General features: G+C 41.4%; 1 protein-coding gene across 4 annotated transcripts in view; it reads left to right on the plus strand.

Annotated features, from left to right (window-relative positions):
- rfx2 (regulatory factor X, 2 (influences HLA class II expression)) overlaps nt 1–17,341 on the plus strand; it is a 221,387-nt gene that overhangs the window by 111,395 nt on the left and 92,651 nt on the right. For all 4 annotated transcript variants that reach the window (XM_072244689.1, XM_072244688.1, XM_072244691.1 and 1 more), the window contains one exon: nt 11,112–11,388. In XM_072244689.1, the coding sequence (XP_072100790.1) occupies nt 11,112–11,388 (277 nt within the window). The remainder of the gene's footprint in view (nt 1–11,111; nt 11,389–17,341) is intronic.

Consider the following 17,341-nt stretch of genomic DNA (forward strand, 5'->3'; position numbering starts at 1 on the left):
TATGACAAAATCATATAGAATAAACATCTCAATGACACATGTCTCTGAGACAGTTACACTTACCTATAGCCCTTCTGTTGCTTTTGATGATACAATAGGAACCTGTGCAGGAAACCAATCGAATCGTGAAAAGGTCGATGTGGAGAGGATGTTTCCTATGGTGGGAGAATCTAAGACCAGAGGGCTGAGCCTCAGAATAGAGGGGCATCCTCTTAGAATGAAGATCAGGAGTTTCTTTAGCCAGAGAGTGGTGAATCTGTGGAATTCTTTGTCTTAGGCCCCTGTGGAGACCAAGTCTTTATGTATATTTAAGGCAGAGGTTGATAGATTCTTGGTTGGTCAGGGCATGAAGAGATATGGGGAGAAGGCAGGAAACTGGGGCTGAGAAGAAATTTGAATCAGCCATGATGAAATGATAGAGTAGACTCAATGGGCCAAATGTCCAAATTCTGCTCCTATATGTTACGGTCTTGTGGAGAGCCGTTAAAGTGGAAAAGCCGTTGCTCCAGGGCAATTCCACTCTCCCGACCTCAGAAGCCCTATTCCAGTGGCACGAGTGATCATCACAACTGGAGACCTCCTAGTGGATGGCTACGACATCTTCTGTGCCTCACTCACTCTCTATAGAATGGTGCAGAAGAGCCTTCCTGGCCATTGGATTTCAATGGTGATCTAATCCACCCAGTCAACCAAAATTGACTTTGGATAGGCATATCCTGCATGGGGTCAATAAAATGGGATAAATGTAGTGATGTGGTTGATGGTCAGTGTGGAACCAGTGGACTGAAGGACCTATTTCTATGACTCTGCCTTCAGGCACTGGAAATTGCTGTTGTCTATGCACAGTCTACTGTGAACCAACTCCTGTATCCACTCCTAGGCCGAGCATTCCTCGCACAGTGGTCCTAATTGCACCCAATCATCTCTGCCATACAGTCCGCACCATTCTCATTCCCAGCATTAGATTCCTGAAACAGATGCTCTTTTCTGAGCTTTGATATGGGAAGAGACCAAACCTTCAGAGGAGAAAGTGCTCAAAGCCAGCTTGAAAAGTTATGTCCTTACGTTCTGGCCCTTGAGCACAGTCAAGAAAGAGCGTTCAGGTTGCCAGTGAAAATACTCCCCAGCCCCTTACTTTGGGCCCTGTGTAAGTGGTCGAAGCACCAGACCACCTTGAACTAGCATCTACTTGCCTCATCAGTCACTATATTCCTCATCTTTGGAAATGGCTGTGATTCTTACATTTGCCTCATTTGGCACCACTGAGCCAACAAAATCAGACTAGAAACAGATCACTTGCAATCCTAATAGACTGCTTAAGATGAAAGCAAGAAGAATGTATATGAAGAGATAACAATGAACAAGAATGTGTAAATGTTGTTAATCATGATGAAATGTCACCAAGTAATTCTGCTGGTATTGTTTAAGTGTCACGGTAAAACTTGAATCTGCTCTTTTCACTGACAATATTTGAGCCCTGGAGATCCCTGTGTGTAGTTGCAGCTGTTGTGACTTGGTTGCTTTCATCCTTTAACTCAGTCTGTTGTCCAAAGATAGAGTTTAGCTGGGACAATGGGGAAGCTAAGTGGTAGTGATTTCAAACAATTAGCACAAAGACTTGAAGTTCTACAATCATAGACACAGGGAAAATAATGTGTGTCATTCTTTAGAAGCTTAACACAAGCCAAAAGTATATTTCTATTCCCAGTAAACAAACCAGCCTGGTGTCTGTAGCAATATTGAATTAAAATTGAGGATCCCACTCTTGGTGATAACACCACCTTTTCTTTCTTTTTCTTTATAAACCTTTTTATTGAATTAGTACACAAAAGGTAAACCATGTAGACACTAATACACTGTTGCAATATAAATTTGCAAGAGATATTAATACACAAAAAAAAGTTAGTACAAACAGTGCAGTTTAGATATAAAATAACTAGTTAATATAATAGTATACTAATTTTCCATACATATCAATAAAGAGAAGAAAAAACCCAAAAAACCCGCCCCAAAAAAAACCACCGTGCAACTAATCTAAAAAGCAAAGCAAAGCGATGGGCTAACTAAGTATCAAGTAGACTTAAACAACTTAAAACAATCACGTCCTCAAACCCGATCTCCATTAAAAACAGTTAACAAAGCAAGAAGGGAATGCAAATATGGGCAAAGAGAAAAAAAAATTACATTAAATGAAAAAGTTGAATAAAAGATCTCCAGGTCTGTTCAAATTTAACTGAGGTATCATAAAGATTATTTCTGATTTTCTCCAAATTTAAACATAGTATCATCTGAGAAAACCAAAAGAACGTAGTTGGGGCATTAATCTCCTTCCAATGTTGTAAAATACATCTTTTCGCCATTAAAGTAAGAAAAGCAATCATTCTATGGGCTGAAGGGGAAAGACTACTGGAAATTTTAGGTAATCCAAAGATAGCAGTAATAGGATGGGGAGAAATATCTATATTCAATACCTTTGAAATAATATTAAAAATGTCTTTCCAAAAAGTTTCCAAAGTAGGACAGGACCAAAACATATGAGTTAAGGAGGCTATCTCCCCATGACATCCGTCACAAAGAGGGTTAATATGAGAATAAAAACGAGCTAATTTATCTTTAGACATATGTGCTCTATGAACAACTTTAAATTGAATTAGGGAATGTTTGGAACAGATAGAGGAGGTATTAACTAGTTGTAAAATATGCACCCAGTTATCCGCCGAGATAATAAGGCCCAATTCCTTTTCCCAATCTGACCTAATCTTATCAAATGGAGCTTTCCTAAGTTTCATGATAGTATTATAAATAATAGCCATTACACCTTTCTGACATGGGTTAAGGTTAATTATAGTATCTAAAATATGTAGGAGGTAACATCGGAAAGGAAGAGAGTATAGTACTTAGGAAATTTCTAACTTGGAGATATCTAAAAAAATGTATTCTTGGTAAGTTATATTTGTTAGATAATTGTTCAAGAGACATAAGGGAGCCATCTAAAAATAAATCCAAAAACCGTGATATACCATTAGTCTTCCAAAAACACCACCTTTTCAATCCTGTAGCAAACATCACTGTTACCATCAGGTAGGAGGTACAGAAGGCTGAAGGCACACACTCAGCGATTCAGGAACAGCTTCTTCCCCTTTGACATCCAATTCCTCACTTTTTAAAATTACAGTATTTCTGTTTTTACACTTTTTTTAACCTATTCAATATACATAGTTGATTCACTTGTTTATTATCATTATTTTTATTTTATTTATTACTTTTTTCTCTCTACTAGATTATGTATTGCATTGAACTACTGCTGCTAAGGTAACAAATTTCACGTCACATGCCGGTGATAATAGAACTGATTCTGATTCTGACCGTAACAGTCTTTGTGATAATGGATGCAAAAGTAACAGAGCAATCTCCAGCAACACACATCAAAGTTGCTGGTGAACGCAGCAGGCCAGGCAGCATCTGTAGGAAGAGGTGCAGTTGACGTTTCAGGCCGAGACCCTTCGTCAGGACTAACTGAAGGAAGAGTTAGTAAGAGATTTGAGAGGGGGAGGGGGAGATCCAAAATGATAGGAGAAGACAGGAGGGGGAGGGATGGAGCCAGGAGCTGGACAGGTGATTGGCAAAGGGGATATGAGAGGATCATGGGACAGGAGGCCCGGGGAGAAAGACAAGGGGGGGGGGCCCAGAGGATGGGCAGGGGGTATAGTCAGAGGGACAGAGGGAGAAAAAGGAGAGTGAGAGAAAGAATGTGTGTATAAAAATAAATAATGGATGGGGTACAAGGGGGAGGTGGGGCACTAGCGGAAGTTAGAGAAGTCAATGTTCATGCCATCAGGTTGGAGGCTACCCAGACGGAATATAAGGTGTTGTTCCTCCAACCTGAGTGTGGCTTCATCTTTACAGTAGAGGAGGCCGTGGATAGACATGTCAGAATGGGAATGGGATGTGGAATTAAAATGTGTGGCCACTGGGAGATCCTGCTTTCTCTGGCGGACAGAGCGTAGGTGTTCAGCAAAGCAGTCTCCCAGTCTGCGTCGGGTCTCGCCAATATATAGAAGGCCACATCGGGAGCACCGGACGCAGTATCTCCAGAGCTGTTTCTAGACAGTGTGAATAACTCGAGTAGTTATGAGGTTGCCTCCATGATAACTAGAGGCTTAAGTCAGACAAGATATTGGTTGGCAATAATGTATACCAGTTGTATACTGGAGACTGTGGGCCAGTTCTGGTGCCATCACCATGATAATGAAGGCCTTAACATAGTCATAGTCATACTTTATTGATCCCGAGGGAAATTGGTTTTTGTTACAGTTGCACCATAAATAATAAATAGTAATAAAACCATAAATAATTAAATAGTAATATGTAAATTATGCCAGGAAATAAGACCAGGACCAGTCTATTGGCTCAGGGTGTCTGACCCTCCAAGGGAGGAGTTGTAAAGTTTGATGGCCACAGGCAGGAATGACTTCCTATGACGCTCTGTGCTGCATCTTGGTGGAATGAGTCTCTGGCTGAATGTACTCCTGTGCCCAACCAGTCCATTATGTAGTGGATGGGAGACATTGTCCAAAATGGCATGCAACTTGGACAGCATCCTCTTGTCAGACACCACAGTTCCATCCTCACAACATCACTGGCCTTACGAATGAGTTTGTTGATTCTGTTGGTGTCTGCTGCCCCAGCACACAACAGCAAACATGATAGCACTGGCCACCACAGACTTGTAGAACATCCTCAGCATCGTCCGACAGATGATAAAGGATGCTAACTGTAAAAAAGGTAGCTTTTGGCGTATAAGTCTGTTGAGAGACAGAGAAGGCATGTGATGAACATACAGGGAAGTTGATGTCAAAAGGGAATGATCACTTGGTTGGTCAACAATTGATAATGAAATATCCATGCATTGATAATAATGTTTGTACTTTACCCTTAGTTAGTAGTAAATTTACAAGATGTGTGGACCATATATGTCGGGTAGTCAGGCCCTTTCCCCTCGTTCAGAAGAGAAATAACTTGAATGGATATGCAAACAACAGGAATTCTGCAGATGCTGGAAATTCAAGCAACACACATCAAAGTTGCTGGTGAACGCAGCAGGCCAGGCAGCATCTGTAGGAAGAGGTGCAGTCGACGTTTCAGGCCGAGACCCTTCATCGGGACTAACGGCCTGAAACAGCCTGAAACGTCGACTGCACCTCTTCCTACAGATGCTGCCTGGCCTGCTGCGTTCACCAGCAACTTTGATGTGTGTTGCTTGAATGGATATGGCACATTTGGAAGGTTCTTTTACTGTACAGTGCAGTAGGTGTTAATTCACTCTTGTCTTTCTATACCTTAGTTATTCTCTTCTTACGCTTTAATTTTTAAGATACTATTTCAGAGGTTTTGCCTCTCTAATTGGTACATAACAGTCTTGGATAATTTTGCTGAAAGTTCAGTCTGAGCATTTGCTCTTAACTCCATCAGCTGTGACAATTCGGTATCATTTTGTTAGTGGTCTTACCTTCTTAGTCTCCTTGGAGGTTCCATTTACTCCTTTTATTTAAATTATTTGAATTAAACTAAATTGTAAACTTGGTGTTATTCTCTCTGTTAGGAGAGAAAAATAAAATGCTGTCTATTTATAGCTTTAATTGGATCTGTGGGCATCAAAGACATTGCTGAATATAACTGTAGATCTTTCTACTACCAAACAGAATTGCAGGATGGGGCAAAACTAATTATATTTCCACCACTATATATGTGTGAATGTCTAAATGAAAATTTCATCTTACTTGCACACAATCAAATATTGTTATGTTTAAAGAATTATTTGTACTATTGTGGAGTGTTGTGAGTTGCTCCTACAGAAGTGCATTTTAAAATATATTACAGAGAATTTGAACCAATAATGTAATTGACCGCATCCCAATCAATAATCCCACTATGCAGTTGATCTACCATATGAGTTCCTAAATGAGTTTTTTCATTGGTATTCACAAGTGAAACTAACTGTAGTTGGAGTAATTAGTGAATGAGAAGTTGTAATTTCTCATGCAGGTTCCCGTAAATGAGGATGTGCTACCCGTGGCTTAAAGGTGCTAAATGCTCAGGGATGGATGACACTTATCCCAGGCTGCTGGGGGGGGGTTGGGGAATGGCAACAGAAGGCATTGCTGTGTCTCTGCCTGAAATTTTTCTATCTTTGCTGTCCACAAGTGAGATATCAGATGACTGCAGAATGGGAAATGTAGTTCCTCGTTTAAAGAAGGGCAGCAAGTAGTCTGATAGGTGAAGTGGCAATTCAGACCAAGCTTGAATCCGGTTAAGATGTCACTGCTGACCGAACCTGTGCGACAGGTTCTGATAGTCAAAAAGATAAAAAATCTGACTTAAAACATCACTAAAAATACATTTTTTTCTGGTAAATGATGTTAAATTATCGCCAAAAACAGTGAAGGGATGAGCAATAGTAGGTCGAGTTTGGAGAATGAGCCAAGATGGTTTGTTGTAGAATTGTTGCAGTTGGAGTTCTGATTCCCTTATAGCTGGCCTAGGAGTGAGGTTCGTTTGCTCTGGGCGTGAAAGAAGAAACATAGAAACATGGAAAATAGGTGCAGGAGTAGGCCATTCGGCCCTTCGAGCCTGCACCGCCATTCAGTATGATCATGGCTGATCATCCAACTCAGAACCCTGCACCAGCCTTCCCTCCATACCCCCTGATCCCTTTAGCCACAAGGGCCATATCTAACTCCCTCTTAAATATAGCCAATGAACTGGCCTCAACTGTTTCCTGTGGCAGAGAATTCCACAGATTCACCACTCTCTGTGTGAAGAAGTTTTTCCTAATCTCGGTCCTAAAAGGCTTCCCCTTTATCCTCAAACTGTGACCCCTCATTCTGGACTTCCCCAACATCGGGAACAATCTTCCTGCATCTAGCCTGTCCAATCCCTTTAGGATTTTATACGTTTCAATCAGATCACCCCTCAATCTTCTAAATTCCAACGAGTATAAGCCTAGTTCATCCAGTCTTTCTTCATATGAAAGTCCTGCCATCCCAGTTGAGGCCTGGGCAGAGAAGTTTCAACACTCATTTAACTGCCCTGGGCGCTGAGCTGATTTGAAGAACTTGAGAGTGGCTTCGGGCTGGGCGATGGAATCTGGGCCCAGAATGAGTTGCTGGGCAATGTGGTCTAGGTCTGGTGCAAGATACATTTTGCTGTTTAGACAACTTGAATGCTGGCCCAGATTGGAGACGAGGGCCGATTTCACTTGCTGTCCGTGATGTTCAGTTTTCTCTTCAGGGAGTGATGTCTTTAGCTATTCTATTGTTGGGTCAATTACATGCTGGCTCAGGTAGATTGAAAAGTCAGGGTGTTGCTCAGTGAGAGAGCCGATTACGCTCTTTCTCCGCGATGGTCATCTCCATGGGGTTGTGCTCTGTGCCTGCTAATATGATGAACTGATGTGAGGCTTTGGGCCTACTTGGGGCTGCTCCGGGGTTCGAATCTGAGGACTCAATTTTGGCTCAGAATACTGTTGTTGCTTCAATTGTCTGCTTGTTTTGTATTTTTTCCTTTCTCTTTTGCATCAGTGTTGGTTTTTTTTATTCTACTTTTTCTTTAATTGGGTTCTTTCGGGTTTCTTGTTTTGTGGCTACCTGTGAGCAAGCAAATTTTAAGATTGTATGATTTATACATCCTTTGATAATAAATGAATCTTGAGTCTTGAATCAATGAAAGATGTTCAACAGCTGTGGCAGGGCTTGACAACTATCACCTCATAGGAGACAGCAGGGCTTTCTTTTCAGATGAACTCAATGCCTTCTAAACTCACTTTGACCATCAAAGCATGGAGGAACTGCCAAGAACTCCCCATCCCCCAATGATCCTATGTTTTAATTCTCTAAAGCCAACGTGCAAGCAGCCTTCAGGCGGGTGAACCCACGAAAAGTATCCGGTCCAGATGAAGTACCTCGCCGAGTACAAAAGACCTGTGTTGATCAGCTAGCCGGTGTGTTCACTGAGATCTTTAACCTCTTGCTTTGGCAGTGTGTGGTACCCACCTGCTTCAAGCAGGCTTCGATTATATCAGTGGCCAAGAAGAGTGTGGTGACCTGTCTCAATGACTATTGCCCATAGCACTTACATCCACAGTGATGAAGTGTTTTGAGAGGCTGATGGTGAAACACATCAACACCTGCCTGAGAAGCGACTTAGATCTGCTCCAATTTGCCTACCAGAGCAGATGCCATCTCATAGGTTCTTCACTCAACCTTGGGACATCTGGACAGCAAAGGTGCATACATCAGGATGCTCTTCATCAATTACAGCTCAGCATACGATACCTTCATCCCCTCAAAACTAATCAGTAAGCTCCAAGACCTTGCCCTCAATACCTCCTTGTGCAACTGGATTCTCGATTTCCTCACTTGCAGACTCCAGTCAGTTTGGATTGGCAACATCTCCATCAACACAGATGGGCCACAAGGCTGTGTGCTTAGCCCCTGCTCTACTCGTTTTACACATGACATTGTAGCTAAGTACAACTCCAATGCCGTATTCAAGTTTGCTGATGAAACCACTGTCGTAGGGAGAATCAAAGGCAGTGATGAACCAGCATATAGATGTGAGATTAAATATCTGGCTGAGTGATGTCATAACAACAACCTCTCACTCTCTGTCAGCAAGACCAAGGAGCTGATTATAGACTTCAGGAGAAGGAAACCAGAGGTCCATGAGCCGGTCCTCATTGGAGGATCAGAGGTGGAGAGGGTCAGCAACTTTAAATTCCCAGGTGTTACAATGTCAGAGGATCTGTCCTGGGCCCAGCACCTAAGTACAATTATGAAGAAAACACAGCAGTGCCTCTATTTCCTTAAAAGTTTGTGGAGATTCAGCGTGACATCTAAAACTTTGACAAATTTCTATAGATGTGTAGAGAAGAGTGTATATATGTGTATATGTATATTTAATTTATTGACATACAGTGCGGAGTAGGCCCTTCCGGCCTTTTGAGTCATGCTGCCCGGTAATCCCCCAATTTAATTCTAGCCTAATCACGGGACGTTTTACAGTGACCAATTAACCTGCCAACCAGTATGTCTTTGGAAAGTGGGAAGAAACTGGAGCACCACGCAGTCACAGGGAGAACGTACAAACTCCTTTCAGGCAGTGGTGGGAATTGAACCCGGGTTGCTGGTACTGTAAAGTGTTGAGCTAACTACTGTGCTACCATGCTGCCCCAATATGCTACCATTTGCACAGTCTTCTGCTGTCTGGTTGAATACTCTAGTTGATGGTCTTTTCATTGATTCTATAATGGTTATATTGACAAGCTGCACACAGCCTGGTATGCCCTTGAATGGGAAATCCTAAAAAGTACTGGATACTGACCAGTTTGTCATGGTTAAAGCCCTCCTAACCACTGAGCACATCTGTATGAAATGCTGTCACAGGAAAGCAGCATTCATCATCAGGGAGCCCCATCATCAAGACATGCTCTCTTCTTGCAGCTGCCAACAAGAAGAAGGTACAATAACCTCAAGACTCAGACCATCAGATTCAGGAAGAGTTACTACCCCTCAACCATCAGGCTCTTGAACCAAATGGGAAAACTTCACTTACCTTCTTTTGCCCCATCACTGAAATGTTTCCACAACCAATGGACTCACCTTCAAGGACTCTTCATCTCATGTTCTCGATTTTTATTGCTTATTTATTATTATTATTATTATTATTAATCTTTTTGTATTTGCACAGTTTATTGTCTTTTACACTCTGGTTGAACATTCTAATTGGGTGGTTTTTCATTGATTCTGTTATGGTTATTTTTCTTTCGATGTTTCGAGTATGCCCACAGGAAATAATCTCAGTATTGTATATGGTGACATTTATGTACTTTGATAATAAAATTTACTTTGAACTTTGATAATTGCAGACCTGTGGGCCTAACATGGTGCATGTTAGGAAGTTATTGGAAAAAATCTGAGCAAAAGATTAATGATGATTTTAAACAGCAAATCATTTCATTTCCTCTTCAAAAAATTCAGAGATATTCCGCATGACTATGTCAGAATCAGATCCTGTCTGACAAATGTGACTGAATTTTTTGAAGTGCAGTACAGTTGGTGTCCCATGTGAGAGACTACTGCAAAAAGTTAGGGCCCATTGGATCCTCGGCAAAATGGTAAACTATCTTGGCATTGTGAATCAGATGTGACAGTAGAGGGTTGTTCTGTGATTGGATGCCTGTGACTAGTGGTGTTGCACAGGGATCAGTGCCGGGACTCTGGCTGTTTGTTAAATATGTGAATGATTTGGTGTGGATATAAAGGGATTTGCAGAGTTGTTGATAGTATAGAGGGTAGTCTTTATGTTCCAGGATGATATTGGTTTGTTGGTGAAATAAGTTTAATCCTAAAAAATGTGGTGTATTTTAGGAGTACTAATGAGGCTAGGACACACACTGGGAATGGAAGATTTATTGTAGAACAGAGGGACCTTGGTGCATTAGTCCAGCAATCCTTGAAGGTGGTAGCATAGGTAGATAATGGTAGATAATGTGGTTTAGAAGATATCTTGGATACAGGCTTTCATTACTTGGGCCACTGAATATACAGGAAGGTGTTTCGTCTTCAACTTTATAAAATATTGGTCAGACCTCAACTGGGGTACATTTCTGGCACCACACCATAGAAGAAATGTGATGAGCGCTAGAGAGGTGCAGAAATTTACTGGGATGTTGCCTGAGAAGGATGGTTCATTGTTGTGGAGAGACAGGAGAGATTAGTCTGTTTTCCCTGGAGTGAAGGAGGTTAAGAAAGGAAATAATTAAGGTTCATAAAATTTTGAGGGGTATAGATAGGGCGACTGCAGGAAACTACTCTCGATATCAGAGCTATATAAAACACAGATTTAGAGGGGATCTGAGAGGGACCTTTTCATATTGCTTTATCACTGTGGCAAGGGTGTGGTAGGCTGAATGGTGAACCACCATACAGTGTGACTAACTCAATGGCTTAGACTACTTCACTTTTGCCTTAATCAACTTCCCCCATCCCACATTCAATCATCTTTCCTGTAGCTGGTTGTGTAATTACCCATATTTTTTTGTTGTTTTCTAGACGTGCAGCATATTCGTATCCAGAAACCCAACTCTATGCACAGAATCCGGGAGTCTCGTACTTTGAGTCACCGGGAAGTGCTGTTCAAGTGACTACGGTCGTGTCCTCACCCACTGTGGTGCCATCTCATAATATGGTGGGAACTGTCGGCATTGCAATGGAGGTGGGAGGAAGTCAGATCATCTCGAGCAGTGCTGGAACATATCTCATCCACGGAGGTTCAATGGACAGTTCTAGGCATCCACTGTCTCATGCTACTCGTCCATCATCTGGAACTGTGAGCAAACTTGGTTTTATTGAAGTGATTGTAAATTCTTGTTTTCCTCAATGCCCTCAGCTGAAGTGGAATGAGGAGATAGTTCAGTCTCCCATTAACAGTATTATGGGAAGTCAGGAGATGTGTCTGATTTTGCTATTTTGCTAACTCAGTTAAAGTGGAATTACACAGAAAGGTGACCTCATTGGAAGCCTCGGTAATCACATTAAGGAATTTGCCAAGTGTTTGGTGGAGTGAGTTTGAAATCTGGTCAGCATGTAGGCGGGTAATGAAGGAACCCCATATAATGCTCACATAGATAACTTTAGGACTTTGATTTATGCTATTTGAGAATAGGTAATGATTGGACAGCCTTCAAAACAACTACATCTGTAAATATCTTCATGGAAGTTTTTTTCTCTAAGTATTCTCCTTTATAATCCCATTCTCCTGCCCTTTCCCTGTTTGTTCCAAAATGTAGAGTTGTAGAGCAATACAACGTGGATTCAGGCCAATGACTCTACACTGACCACAGTGCCCAAACAGCTAGTCCCAAATTCCTACATTTTTCCCTTATTCTCTAAGTCTTACCCATCCACGTAGCTATCCAAGGGCTTCTTAAGTGATACTATTGTGCCTTCCCCAACCACTTCCCCAGGCAGCTCATTCACCACCCTCTGCATGGAAAAGATTGCCCCTTGTGCCTTTTAAGTCTTTCCCTTCTCATTCAAAGTCTATCCTCCGAGCTTTAGACTCCCTGGGGAGAAAATCTGTTACTGCCCACCTTATCTATGCCTCTCATAATTGTAAACAATTCTATAAGGCTGCCTCTCATTCTCCCATGTTCCAGGGAATAAGGAAATAGCCTAGTATAAATCTTTTTTGCACTCTTTCTAGTTTAACCATATGCCTGTATGCAATCTATTCCTTATCTATCCCCTGTGCTATTGCCTTTACCTTTTTAATTTTTATGCCTCAAAGACAGACCTCTTGGAATTCTTTTCCAAAAGTGACCACTCTAGCAACTGTGAAAGGCTTTTTCTCTCAAAATATTCTCATTTAAAATCGCATTCTTCTGCCCTTTCCCTGTTTGTTCCAAAATGCAGAGTCAGAGAGCAATACAACTCAAATACAGGCCCTTCAGCCCAACAAGCTTATGCACTCTACTTCTAAAGTTCCAAGACTGAAGATAATTTATTTGAAGAAGAACCTTGATTTGTTTTTGTAAAAAAAAATGAACATTTTCATTAATTAATTTGCAATCATGAAATACATAAATAATAGATATTTTTTGGCTGTAATGAACAAATTACCGTCAATGGAAACTGAATGGAGACACAATGAAGATTGGGGAACTGCTTCTTCGAGCACCTTTACCCTGTCCACTGCAAGAAGCAGCATCTCCCAATGGACATCCATTTAAATTTGATTCCCAATTCCCACACTGACATGCCTGTTCATGGCCTCCTCTACTGGGACGATGAGGGCACATTCAGGTTAGAGGTGCAACACCTGGTAGTGTCCAATCTGATGGAATGAACATCAATTTCTCTAATTACTCACTCTCCTGTCTTTTTTCATTCCCCATTCTGGTTGGCTTAATTGAGGATGTGGCCTTCATCACCAAGGACTTTCACCATCCAGGACATGTCCTCTTCCATTACTACCATCAGGGAGGGGAACCTGAAGATGCACACTTAACATATTAGGAATAGCTTCTACCCCTCTGCCATCAGATTTCTGAACACTGCCTCACTACTTTGCAGTATTTATTGATTTTCATATTTGTTATTGTAACTTGTAGTTTTTTTTATGTATTGCACTGCCTGAGGAGTGACCTGCATCTGCTCCAATTTGCCTGCCATCACAACAGGTCAACAGCAGGTGCCATCTCACTGGCTGTTCACTTTTTTTCTGGAATAAAGATGCATATATGATGGCAGAATACAGTATTAATGGTAAAACTCTTGGCAGTGTGGAAGATCAGAGGGACCTTGGGGTCCAAGTCCATAGGACACTCAAAGCTGCTGTGCAGGTTGACTCTGTGGTTAAGAAACACGGTGCATTGGCCTTCATCAACCGTGGGATTGAGTTTAAGAGCCAAGAGGTAATATTACACCTATTTAGGACCCTGGTCAGACCCCACTTGGAGTACTGTGCTCAGTTCTGGTTGCCTCACTACAGGAAGGATGTGGAAACCATAGAAAGGGTACAGAGGAGATTTACAAGGATATGAGAATAGGTTGAGTGAACTCTGCCTTTTCTCCTTGGAGTAGCAGAGAATGAGAGGTGACCTGATAGAGGTGTATAAGATAATGAGAGGCATTGATCATGTGGATAGTCAGAGGCTTTTTCCCAGGGCTGAAATGGCTAACACAAGAGGGCACAGTTTTAAGGTGCTTGGAAGTAGGTACAGAGGAGATGTCGGGGTAAGTTTTTTACGCAGGGAATGGTGAGTGCATGGAATGGACTGCTGGCGACGGTGGTTCAGCACAGCATTGTGGGTCAAAGGGCCTGTATTGTGCTGTAGGTTTTCTATGTTTCATACACCACAACACTCTTCGTTGTCTACAGTTCAACATACAGGATGGAGTTTGAAAGTCTGGTTGAATAGCAGCACAACAACCTCTATGAGCCAGTCCTCATTAGGGGATCGGTGGTGAAGAGGGTCAGTAACTTTAAATTGTTTGGTGTTATCATATCAGAGGAACTGTCCTGGAGCCAGCAAGTAAGTGCCATCATAAAGAAGACACGATAGCACCTCTACTTTCTTTGACGTTTGCATGTTATCTAAAACTCTGACAAACTTCTGCAGATGTACAGTGGAAAGTATCCTGACTGGTTGCCACATGCCTGGTATGGAAACGCCCAAGAGTGGAAAAGCCTACAGATGTGGTGGATACATACAGCCCTTTGCAACCGAGACAAAGCACTCCCCATAATTGAGCACATGCACAAAGAGCACTGCCAAAAGAAAGCAGTATCGATTATCAAAGGCCCTCACCACCCAGGCCATGCTCTCTTCTTGCTATTGCCATCAGATAAGAGGTACAAGAGCCTTAGATCTCACACTACCAGGTTCAGGAGGCTATTACCCTAACTCCACACTGGCTTCTGAACCAGCATAGATACTTTCACTCACCTCGACTCTGAACTTATTCCACAATGGATGGACTAACTTTCAAGGACTCTCCAAATGAATTTTTCTTGATTGGTTGGGGCATGAAGCGAAATGTGAAAAGGCAGGAGATGGAGACTGAGGAAAATTGGATCAGCCATGGTGAAATGGTGGAGCAAACTCGATGGGCCAAATGGCCTAATTCTGCTCGCATATCTTATGGTCGTAGGTTCTCAATATTTATTTATTATTATGTTTTTTAGATTAATACAGTTTATCTTCTAATATGCAGTGTCAGATTTTGTTTGTGTGTAGTTTTTCATTGACTTGATTATCTTTCTTTGTTCTACTGTGAATGCATGCAAGGTAGTATATAGCAACATATATATATTGATAATAAATTTACCTTGAACTTTGAGCTGCACTACTTCACTAAGCTCAACTCTGAACTTATTCTGCACCCTATGGACTCACTTTCAAGGATTCTACAGCTCTTGTTCTCAGTATTATTTATTCATTTATTATTATTGAAGCGCCTCTACTTTCTTAGGAGTTCACTCAGATTTGGCTCGACATCTGAAACTTCGACAAACTCCTGATGAGTTGCATCACCGCCTGGTATGAAACACCAATATCCAAGAATGGACCAGCCTATAAAAAGTAGTGGATACAGGCCAATCCATCATAGGAAAAGTCTTCCCCTCCACTGAGCACATTTACAAGGAGTGCTGTTACAGGACCACAGCATCCGTCATCAAAGACCTCCACCATCCAGGCCATGCTCACTTCTCACTGCTGCTATCAGGAAGTAGGTACAGGAGCCTTAGATCCAACACCACCAAGTTCAGGAACAGTTATTACTCTTGACTGTATGCTGGCTTGTCAACACTGAACTGATTTCACCACCTATGGACTCACTTTCAAAGACCCTACAACTCATGTTCTCAATATTATTTATTACTTATTTATTATTGTGATTTGTTTTTATTGTATTTGCACAGTCTGTCTTTTGTACATTGATTCTTTATCTCGTCTTTGTAGTTTTTCATTGATTGTATTGTGTTTCTTTGTATCTACTGTGAATGCCCACAAGAAAATGAATCTATATGGTGACATATATGTACTTTCATAATAAATTTATTTTGAACTTTGAACATTTTATTTGACATCTGTTTGCCTGGTCCTGTTAATTGCTTCGCGGCAATTAACTTGGCTTTTAGCGTTTTTACCTGATTCTCATCTTTTAGCAAATGGATATGTCAAGAGAGAGAATTATAAAACAGGCATGTCATTATTTAAAATTTCTCTTGTCTAAAGACCATTTTGACCACCTCATTTTCTATTCATGCTGTCATGTTATCTTAATACATGGTGTCCTTTCTTAAAGATGGTCACTTCATGGTTTCTAAGGTTACAACTTGTCTGTATGTGAATCTGTCCCTATATTACCTCTCTGCCAAATTTAGAACTTAAGTGAGATTTTTCTCTCCTTCAGAGGCTTCAGAGTCATAGAAAAATACAGCACAGAAACAATCCTTTTGGCCCATCTAGTCTGTGCCAAAATGTGCCTAGTCCCATCAACCTGCACCCTTTGTACCCCTCCCATCCATGTACCTATCCAAACTTCTCTTGAATGTTGAAATCAAAATCACATTCATCACTTCCGCTGGCAGCTCATTCCACACTCACGCCATACTATGAGTGAAAGGTTTCCCCTCATGTTCCCCTTAAACATTTCACCTTTCACCCTTAACCTAAGATCTTTAGTTGTAGTCTTACCCAACCTCAGTGGAAAAAACCTATTTGCATTAACCCTATCTTCATAATTTTGTATACCTCTATCATATCTTCCCTCAGTCTTCTACATTCTACAGAATAAAGTTCTAACCTATCCAATTTTTCCTTATAACTCAGGTCCTCAGTCCTTGCAACAGCCTTGTAAATTTTCTCTGTACTCTTCCAATCTTATTTAAATCTTTCCTGTAGATAGGTGACCAAAACTGCACACAATACTCAAAATTAGGCCTCACCAACACCTTATATAACTTCAACATAACATCCCAACTCCTGTACTCAATACCTTGATTAATGAAGGCCAATGTGCCAAAAGCTTTCTTTACGACCCTATCAACCTGTGATGCCACTTTTAATAAATTATGGATCTGTATTCCCAGATCCCTTTGTTCTTCCACACTTCTCAGTACCCTACCATTCACTGTGTAAGATCTACCCTGGTTGGTCCTCTCAAAGTGAATGACCTCGCTGACTTCCATCTGCCTTTTTTCAGCCCATTTTTCTTGCTGGTCCATATCCCACTACAAGTCCATTGCTACACCCCCACTCTTGGTGTAATGAATTGAAGGAATGAATGAATTGACCTTATTTCTTACATCCTTGATATACGTGAGGAGCTTTTTAGCTTTATGTTCGTCTCCGTCTGAACCTGCAATGTGCAAATTATGGTAATTTGTAATAAATAAGTAAGATATTGCACAGTAAGATATGCAACAGAACAGTCAATATAGCTTAGAAATACATTGTGTCAGTGTGAATTAATCAGTCTGATGGCCTGGTGAAAGAAGCTGTCCTGGAGCTTGTTGGTCCTGGCTTTTATGCTGTGGTACCATTTCCCAGATGGTAGCAGCTGGAACAGTTTGTGGTTGGGGAGACTTGGGTCTCCAATGATCCTTCAAGCCCTTTAGATGCATCTGTCTTTGTAAATGACCTGAATATTGGGAAGATCACATTCACAGGTACGCTGGGCTGTCCGCACTCCTCTTTGCAAAGCCCTGAGATTGAAGGAAGTTGTCGTGGGTATCCCTCGAGATCGAGGATGATGGTCTTCATTCTGAAGAA

This window comes from Mobula birostris, chromosome 26 (assembly GCF_030028105.1).
Source record: "Mobula birostris isolate sMobBir1 chromosome 26, sMobBir1.hap1, whole genome shotgun sequence".
In the NCBI taxonomy this organism is placed as follows: Eukaryota; Metazoa; Chordata; class Chondrichthyes; order Myliobatiformes; family Myliobatidae; genus Mobula; species Mobula birostris.